The following is a 10181-nucleotide window of genomic DNA, read 5'->3' on the forward strand; positions in this document are numbered from 1 at the left end:
CAGGTCATGATCTCATGGTTTGAGAGATTGACACACAGCAGTGAAAAATAACTAAAAAAAAAAAATCTAAAAAAAAAAAGATGAAATGGGGGCGCTAGGGTGGATCAGCTGCTTAAGTGACTGACTTCAGCTCAGGTCATGTTTAGGAAAGCTAGATAACAGGGGCACCTGGGGGCTCAGTCAGTTAAGGGTCTGACTCTTGGTCTTGGCTCAGGTCATGATCTCATGGTTTGAGAGATTGAGCCCCATCAGTGCAGAGCCTGCTTGGGATTCTCTCTCTCTCTCTCTCTCTCTCTCTCTCTCTCTCTCTCTGCCCCTCCCCTGCTTGTGCACACACACCTGCTCTTTGTCTCTCTCTCAAAATAAATAGGTAAGTATTTTTAAAAAAGAAAAGCTAGGGGTGCCTGGGTGGCTCAGTCAGTTAAGCCTCTGACTCGATTTAGGCTCAGGTCATGATCTCGCAGTTCATGAATTCAAGCTCCACATCAGGTTCCATGGTGACAGTGCAGAGCCTGCTTGGGATTTTCTCTCTCTCTCTCTCTCTCAATAAGAAATACATGGGAACACATTAATAAGAGATACCCAAGGCTTCCCTAAAATGTATCAATCAAATTATAGACAGAAATCAAATAAGACTTATATAAACCTATATAAATAGAAGGATATTTCCTCTTCATGAATTGAAAACCTCAACATTGTATAGGTGCCAAATCTTCACAAACTGGTCTTTAGATACGATGCAGTCCTCCTCAAATCCTCAATATATCTGTGTATGTATGCTTGGAATGCGATCAGCTGACTCTAAACTTGGCCTAGAATAGGCATGGCACTCTTTAAGAACAGGTAGGAAGACTTCAATACAGAAATGTCAATAACAAAGGGAGCGTGACACTGGTGCAGACTGGACCACAGGGCCCAATGGGAGAGAAAGCAGAACTGAGATGCAACCCCACCCCCCAACACGCAGCATTTCATTTGTGACAGAGGGGGCACTGGAAAGTGTGGGGAATTCAAGGGCCTTTCCAATCAATGGCACTGGGTCACTGGATAGATATCCACGTGAACAGTAATGAACCTTGCCACACACGACCTTGGATTCCAGGCAGGCCTCAATGGGGAAGGCAGAACAATTGATCTGACGTATTCCCTCTGCTTTATTGGATCCATTTTGTTTCTAACCATCACTGTTGTTTTGGTCTTTATTTCATGGTCAAAACCTCTATATTAATGAGTTTTAGCTTTTTGTTGGCCTTCATGTAAAAAATACAACCTAATGGTTTTATGTGTTGAAATTTTAAATTATATCAATATTTTTGTTCTTCAATGTGAGTTTTTTTAAAGATTTTATTTTTAAGTAATCTCTATACCCAACTTGGGGCTCTAACTCACAACCCCGAGATCAAGAGTCACACGCTCCACTGACTGAACCAGCCAGGCACCCCTTCAACTTGAGACTTTTGATTCATTTTCATATCCTATCATTCTACTGGTCTGGTCACTTCACTTTCCACAATCTGCTTACGTAGTCTTTCAGCTTTCCCTTTCTGCCCACCATTCACACATTAGCTCATTAAGACCCTTTGTGGACCCCGGGGCGCCTGGGTGGCTCAGTCAGTTAAGGGTCTGACTTCGGCTCAGGTCATGGTCTCACGGTTCGTGAGTTCGAGCCCCGCATTGGGCTGTGGGCTGACAACTCAGAGCCTGGAGCCTACTTCGGATTCTGTGTCTCCCTCTCTCTGCCCTCCCCTGCTCGCACTCTGTCTCTCTCTCTCAAAAAAATGAATAAACGTTTAAAAAAATGTAAAGAAAGACCCTTTGTGTACTCTGCATGTCCTCATATCGTTGAGGTTGTCCAAAAGGAGTAACATGTAAAGGTCACATCACTAGGGACACTAGGGGAGGTCTTTGCCAGAGTGACTTAGCTCCTCAGTCAGAACGAGAAATTTCTACAATTTTAAATGAGTTTGTATTCCTGAAATTTGCATAATTCCTTTAAGATAGGACCTCATTGGTAGCAGTGTGGGAGTGATTCTTTTGATTATATTTGGTTGGGAAAGTGGCGAGAGATGAAGGGGGAGGGGGAAGCAAGGCAACTCCATCAGAATAAACAGCTTGACAGGAAAGGGCAAAAGAGGGCTCCAGGAGGGCATGCCAATAAACCAAGCTGATAGGGCTGGGTCAGCATTACCTTGGTGCTGACAGCTTGGTACCCAGCTACGTCACTAGCGTCCAGCCGGTGACACTTGGAAAGAACAGGTCAGGTGGGGGGATGAATGGGGTTGACAGGATTGTGGGAAAGTCAAAGAGCTGGGGTCTACCCTCTCGGTTCTCACTATGCGTGTGAGGGCCAAAGAACGGAATCTGGCTGAATTGAGGCAAAAGATCTCAGCTTCTGTATAGAGTGGGACCCTGAGTGACTCCAAACAAACACCAGGAGCTGCGTCTCAGGCGGGAAGCCCGTCACGTGGACAGGGACATGGTTAACGGACAAGGGCTCCCACTTCCTTCGGCAGCCACCGAGACCGAAGTGTCTGCCGGCGGCCGGGCTTGAAGGAGAACTGCCAGCATTCGGGCTGCGTGCTTCCACCAATGGCCTGGCCCTACTGGAGGCGGGCGCGGCTTGAGCAACGGACACTTGCGGTGCCCTCGTGTGGACACAAGGAGTAAAAGGAGGCAGGCTTCACCGTGAGTTGAGCATCCAACACTTACCTTCCCAGGTTCTCATGCTATCTAAACCAGAGAGAGAGATTCTTCTCGCCGCCATAGTGCACTCTGGCTTCTTGGTGCCGCCATGCCCACTCCATACGACCTGTTCTTCTTGGTGCCGTTCAGAGAGATGGCTTGGCTTAGGGGGGCGGGGCGGTGGCACGTTGGACACAATGTCTGGTTCTTTTACCACACAGGGCAAGGAACCTTGGTTTTTATCTACCTGAACGGTGGGATTTAAGGAAGTTTCCAGCAATGCCGAAGAGAAGTGGTCCTTGGCTGGCCCATTGATATCTCTACTCCATATCAGGGCAGCCTGAGGCTTCGTGGAAGGCACCTTCTGAGATCCATTCCCACGGCGTGAGGGGTGGACCAAGTTACTGGGGGGCGCGGGCTGCAGGCAGTCAACAAAAACGTCATCAAATGAACTCTGTTCCAACGAGCGGTCTGAGTTTGACCAGCTATCACATCTGGTGGGTAGACTGAGGGAAGAAAAGCATATAAATTTGACTGAAATGAAGCAAGTCCCTGGCAGAAATCAGAAAAAGAAAGCCAGGGCGCCTGAGTGGCTCAGTGGGTTGAGCCTCTGACTCTTGATTTCGGCTCAAGTCATGATCTCGCAGGTTGTGGGTTCGAACCCCACGTTGGGCTCTGCGCTGATAGAGCGGAGCCTGGTTGGGATTCTGTCTCTCTCTTTCTCCGCCCCTCCCACTCTTTCTCGCTCTCTCTCTCAAAACAAACAAATAAACTAAAAAAAAAAAAAAAGCCATCTACCCATAGATAAAACCCACGCTGGCCTCTCTCCCTCTGCAACCCTCACCAGGCCTTGGATGCAGGAAAAAATGGTTTGTTGGTTTTCGCCATCATCTCAGTGTGGGATACGTAGGAAAATGCGAGGTTGGAAACTTTGTGGGAAAGCCACAGTGCTGGAATGCAGGACTCATCCCTCACCGTGGCTCCCGTGTCCCTACACCTTGGCTGCAGCAGGAAGAGGCGAGGGGAGACATGCCCGCTAGAAGGCGCTGCTGTGTCCTGAGCGGTCGGGCACACGGAGACTGTGTGCGTGACAGAGCTCGCCAGAGAAGGCGGTGGACCTTCCACAAACGTGCAGAGACGCGCACACGAGCATACCTGGTGTGACGTGGTCTTCCGGTCTCACAGTCGGACAGAATCAGATAATCAGGAAGGGAGAGAGACTCGGACTCACTCCTGCTTTCCTCAGTGGCACCGGTGTTGGTGCTCAGGTTGTCACTCGGCAAGGAGGAGCTGACGGCGTGGGCCGCGGGCAGGAAGCTGGCAGGGGCTAGCTGCAGGGATGGGGGCATGCGCGAGAAGCTGTCCACAGAATCTGCCGGAGAAATCATTTCCTGGGTTAACGTTTGAGAACGGCTTTAGCACTCACTCACAACTCCGGCGACAGCCAAATAGAAGATGGGAATCACAGCTGGTGTTTGTACTGATGGAGGAGACCATTTCCCCGAGCTATAAACAATGTCTGGGGAAGAAGGCCAATGTTCCAAGAAAGAAGTGTTGAATCAATTAAGAGTAAAAAAAGCCAAGCATTCTTGGCCTAAAAATCTGCGGTAACAGGGTCCACTCACAGCTTCTTTACAGCTCACAGCCGTAGACCTGCGTTACTATTTATGCACTCCACAAATACGTATACGTGCACGTACATTTATGCATAATAAATATGCATGTACTTACACATGCGCACGTGCATACATGTATGTGTGCATATAGATATACATGTCTATGTCCACAGAGAATATCTACTATTGCACCTACTATGTGCCCAGAACTGTTCTAACTCTGCCGAGACAAAGACCCTGCCCTCACTGGAATCTACAGCCCATTAGAGGAGACAGACAAATAAAACATAAATAAATAATACCGTCAACGATGTGTAAGGAAGAGAAAAGAAAGAAATAGAGTGTGATGGCTGGTAAAGCCAGCATTTCTCAAGAAGCGCGACATTCAGAAACTTCCAGTGAAAAGGCTGCTTTTACTTCCCCTTTGAACCAAGTTGGCAGACGTTCTGGATTCCTGAGTCAGAGTGGCCCAGAACTGCCTGAGTTCAAGTCCAGGCTCTACTATCTAGCTGTTGAGACTCTGGTTAAGTTACCTGCTGACTGCAAGTTTCCTTCTTTGCAAAGTGGAGATGCTAATAGTACACATGCCACAAAATCGGTCTGGGGATAAGATGAGTTAATACACAAAAGCATGTAACAGAGTTCCTGGCCAGAGTACTCACGATGTGTTGACTACCTATGGTTGTCGCATGTGGAACCAAACACTTTATGCGAGAAGCCACAAGAAAGCCCTTCGGGCATGGTTCTCAGATGGAGAGGACTCTGCTCTTACGACCTTCTAAAAACTAAGGCGGGGGGCTACAGGGAATGATAAAGGTCATAGGGGGTGGTTTCTGGCTTCCTCCAACTTCATACCAGAACCTTCCATCTTCTGCCCAGTGCCTGACTCGTTCCTGTTCGTCTTTGGATACTAGGACACGTGTTACCTATCTGTTTTCGGGTAACTCCTGGATGAGGAAAGACACGGAAGAGGCGTGTAATGTGGCACATGAATACGGATCTGGCTTGGGCTGAAGGTAGGGACGAGGGCGGCGAAGAGTGAGTGGCGAGCCAGGCAGAGTTGGTCAGGGAGGCTCTGCTTGTGTGCTCACTGTTGGACGCCAGCCAGGAAGGATTCGCTGCAGCTTTGCAAGTAAGCTTGCCATCATCATCACTTTGTCCTCAGGAAGCACACCCTTCTGTGCCATCCAAGAGAACCGGACGGGCTCTCCACCGCCACCTAGCGGTGTGAGGCATGTTTCAGCGGCAGGGGATCAGCACACAGTAATGCTGTCAGCTGTGGAATCTAGGACTGAGGTTTTGTCTACCAGACTAACGTGCTAGAAGAAGTCAGATTCAAGGTCGCACAGGTTGAGGATCAGGGCGTGGTGCAATGATGCCAGGGGCTCAACAGCAAAGTCCATGAAGGTGAGTGGATTGTAACCCTAGATGCAGTACAGCCAGTATATTACATAGAAAGGACACTATGTGTGCGTGCATCTGTATGAGAGCGAGAGAGTGAGCGACAGAGAGAGCGAACAGGAGAAAGAACCCAGACGTAGCCCAGAGCAAGGTCAGAGCTAACTTGCCCTGAGCTGACCTTGAGACAATTGGAGACAGGACAAATTCTTCCCTGCCTATGAGTTCCGTTCTAGCATCCAGTGCAGAACAACCCACTAGACAACAGAAAAGCTAGACTTCCATGAATGTTGGAAAAACAGTAGTATTTAATATTTCTGGGAAATCAGCAGCCGCAACAGCATGGGGAAACTCAGAGCCCTACGGGACATCCTCACCCACATTCTACTTTTACTGCAAAAGCTACGGAGTGGCTTCAAGGCCACCAAAGTCACTTGTCATGCTCAGTGTGTGCACACTGGGGCCTGAAACCTAGAACCAGGTGAAAGGAAGCAGCTTCTAGAACCGTACTTTGTGGGAACAATTCTGATATCGAGGAGCCCGTCCGAATACCCTTGAGGAGGTGGGCTTGGCATCGTGATGTGTTTTCCCGCAGAAGTGCTCCAGGGTGCATCACATGCCCCAGGCCGCCCCCGGCTCACGGGAACCCCGGCCCTGCTCTCACCCGCACCATCCTCCAGTTGGCCGAAGTTGCAGACCTGACTGATGCTGTACACCCACACCAGCATTTCTACTTCGGTCTTAGCCACCAGATAGAATGTACGCAAAGCGGTCTTGACAATGAACACGAAGTTATTCTGAAATTCCTTCCGGACGAAGCCGGGGCCCACGTGCTTGCACACTGCACACTCGCTGAGGTCGATCACACGGATGGGCTTGCTCGAGTGCTTGGTCCTGTAGTACTCCAAGACGTCCGGGCTGCCGCTCATGCGGCCCCGCCGGAGGACGAACCAGCGCTTGCGCCAGGCCTGCAGGGAGGCAATTCGACAAGAAGTTACCGGACCCACGGCATGGGCTTCTCCAGCTCTGCCGAGAACCTGTTTCGTGACAAGGACAGCAGAGAAGCAGATCGACCACCCTAACGGTGAAATGCAATGTCCACCCAGCTTTGCATTAAATAGCTAGTACACCATGTACAAGCCCCTTTATTCAATGATTTTAAGGATGGCTCGTCACTGGGGACTGCAGATCTATACAATCATCCCAACTGATGCAGCTGAGGAGTGTCACATCAATGCACATGTGTTCATGCTTACAAAAGAAAAAAACTTAGTAACGAATGAGAAGAAAGCCTTCTTAGCACTATCTATGTGAATCCCAAAGCCAAGACTGGACGCAAAAATCAGGTACAAATCGTGAGTGCCCACCGTTGTGGGTATTGGCTAACATTATTTAACTTCTAGAGAATTGCTCAACAAGAAAAGAAAAATCATACACATTTGAGAGGAGAGAGGATTACCATCATCTGAAGTTTCTGACCATCTTTCTGTAACTCCCAACTGCTTTACCATAACTCATTGAAGCTCCAAAACTATCCTGTGGGAAAGGTAATTGTTTTCTCTGTGTGTACATTTTATGTCTGAGAACACTGAGGTTCAGAGTAACGAATGTGGAGTAAAACAGTCAAGAGGAGGAGTGTAGCCAGCATTCCGTCCTAAACCACAGTGTGTCCCAAAAATCGGGATGTCCTAGGGGGCATTGGAAACTAGGTGTTGTTTGCTTGTCATCCAGGCGGGCGGGGGGGAGGTGCAGGGCAGGAACCATGTGGCTTAAGCTCTCCCAGCCTGCTGACAAGCACTATGACAGCTGAAAGGAGAGAGCCAAGCATTGAGGTAAAATGATCACGCTTCACCTGATCCACACCCAAAAAAGAGAATGATGCTCCAGAGAAACCAGCACCGGGAGGTGGGAAGATGGCTTTGCATGCCCCTGGAGCTCCTCAGTCCCCACTGTCCCCTGACCTGGAATGAGCTGCCTCCTTGGGTATGAGACCTAGGAAAAGACGTATCTGCAATTGACCATGGCCCTGCCATTCCAAGGAGTCTTCGCTGTTAACTTCCCCGCCATCTCCTGAAGCCAGGGAGAAGGAAGTAAGGCCCTTCCTCAAAGCCGTCCATTTTCAGGGCGCCTGGGTGGCTCAGCTGGTTGAGCGTCCGACTTCGGCTCAGGTCACGATCTCGCGGTTCGTGGGTTCGAGCCCCGCACTGGGCTCTGTGCTGACAGCTCGGAGCCTGGAGCCCGCTTCGGATTCTGTGTCTCCCCCTCTCTCTGCCCCTCCCTGCTCATGCTCTGTCTCAAAAATAAATAAAAACATTAAAAAAATTTTTTAAAAAGCCGTCCATTTGGTTACATTAGGGCACCCCGTGTTCTGCTGTGGAGAACCAGACACAGACCAGGGGAGCAGGCCGACGGCGGGGCTGTTTTCCGGCGGAGACACTTGATGCTGCAGTTGGCAAGTGCAAGGGGCAGATTTATAGCTGTGGTTAGCTCTTCTGAGCGGTGCTGTGTGCGACAGCAGGAAGTGCGGGCTTCTGCCAGGAGGCATGGTGACCACTGGGACAGGAAGTCCTTTCTATCTCTAGCTTCTTGGGCCTGATGCATTTATAAAGCCACCAGCTGAGACCAAGAGACCCCTGTAGAACGACAGGCCACCATCTGGGAGAGTTCTCAGCTCCCTCACTGCCCAGGGAACCGGAGACCCGAGGCAGCAGAGAACCCAATCAAGCGCCGACAGGGGAAAGGCCAGTCATCACAAGAGATCTACCGTTACGCCTCCGAAAACCCCTGTGAGGCTGCGGCAATGGACAAGGAGGGAACAGGCACTTGGCAGGTGCGCCCGGCCTTGCTTTCGCCTCTCTGAGGCGAGGTTTGGCCACTCAGAACAGGGACAGAGCGGTGCGATTAAGCCCTCATCGTCAAAGATTAGAAACATAACAGCACGTTTGTGTGCTCATGGGGATGATTCAGGAAAGACAGGAAAATGCACGATTCAATAAACTCCTGTTGCAGAAACATGGCATCAGATGAGGTAAAGCCACTGAACAGAAGTGCTCAAGTGTCACTCTGCAGTTCGGAACATGGGGGGATGGGAAATCGGGCAAACAGGGATGCAGGGCAGGCCCAGGGAAGGGTCCAGGGGACAAGGGAATGCCATGTGTACCCACTAAGGAAAGCTTCCACGGGGAGCCTGGGGCAGCCCGAACTTTCCAAAGGCTACTGTGGTAGGGAAATGTGAACAGGAACTTTGTTGTACTTCCCCAAACTGATTCTAAAAGAGGAAGTCAAACGGAGTGCAGAACCAAGTGTCAACTTAATTGTTCTTAGTTTTATGGGAACAGATTTCTCACCCTTTAAGAGCAGTTTGGGGGGGATAAAAGTAATAGCAAGAATCGCTGTGCATCCTGCCCGATGATGGAGACAGAGAATTGGGGGAGAGCCAGGGTGGGGAAGGGATCTCAAGCCGTGGCAGTGGCTGCACGGGCGGAGGGTCGGCTGGGAACAGCATGAGCGCAAGAGGAGAATGACATGGTCGTGTCTGAATGTCACTCATTTGTTCAACAGCCATCTCCCAGTGGCCCGCTCATATGCTGACACCATGTGGGCACCGGGAAAACAGAGGGGACCAGGGCACAGGGCCGTGGGGGGCAGGGGAAGTGGGCAGAGGCATAAACAGACGATTGCAGTCCGGGAGGTGAGTCCTATGGTCACGGAAAGCCAAAATTCTCTGGGGACGCACAAAAGACACATGCGATTGCGGGGCCCAGGGAAGCTTCCAGGAGGAAGTGGTGGGGAAGCCAAGGCTGAAGAAGGGCCCAGGAAGCAGCTAGTGGAAAGGCTTCCGCTACAATTGCTTGCAAGTGTCTGGCCGCCGCTCGGGCTGCCGAGGCGTCCGCCGCAGAGACACCATCACCAAGGGCGTGTGGCGAGCCCGCCACTGCACCCGGAGCAGGTCCCCTGACCCCACCCAGGCGACTTGACTGTACACATCTCAGCTGACCGTTTGGGTCCCTTGTTTTTTCTCTCCACACGCTTGTGCGTCAAACTCCCCAAGAGCTGGCCCCTGAAACCCTACGCACCCCCCTTGACCCCAATAAAGGCAGAAGCCAGGCCCCTGGGAGCACTGTCTGTACCGACGACGTCGAGCCATGGCCCCAGGTGTGTCGTGCACTTTCCAGGTGTGCACATGACAAAGGCCCTGAAGGCAGCCGGCCCGCGCAAAAGTGAGGCTCTTTACAATAAAACAGCGTGGGGCATCGGGCTGCCTCAGCCTGGATCATGAGTTCAAGCCCCATGTTGCATGTTGACATTTCTCAAAAGTAAACTTAAAGACGGGCGCCTGGGTGGCTCAGTCAGTTGAGCATCCTACTCTTGATTTGGCCTCAGGTCATGATCTCACGGTTTGTGATTTCCAGCCCCTCGTTGGGCTCCGTGCTGACAGTGCAGAGTTTGCTGAGGATTCTCTCTCTGTTTGCCCCTCCCCATCTC

At 50.7% G+C, this 10181-nt stretch overlaps 1 protein-coding gene across 1 annotated transcript in view; it reads right to left on the minus strand.

The window, feature by feature from the left end:
- Positions 1–8241, minus strand: part of GAB3 (GRB2 associated binding protein 3) — a 42049-nt gene extending 33808 nt beyond the window's left edge. Inside the window, exons 1-4 of the mRNA XM_040467118.1 lie at positions 8047–8241; positions 6361–6733; positions 3838–4054; positions 2710–3188 (exon numbers count right to left, since the gene is read on the minus strand). Coding sequence (XP_040323052.1) covers positions 2710–3188; positions 3838–4054; positions 6361–6733; positions 8047–8241 — 1264 coding nt within the window. The remainder of the gene's footprint in view (positions 1–2709; positions 3189–3837; positions 4055–6360; positions 6734–8046) is intronic.
- Between the last annotated feature and the right edge of the window lie 1940 nt (positions 8242–10181).

Source organism: Herpailurus yagouaroundi, unplaced genomic scaffold (genome assembly GCF_014898765.1).
Source record: "Herpailurus yagouaroundi ecotype Mexico unplaced genomic scaffold, PumYag 67209, whole genome shotgun sequence".
Lineage (NCBI taxonomy): Eukaryota > Metazoa > Chordata > Mammalia > Carnivora > Felidae > Herpailurus > Herpailurus yagouaroundi.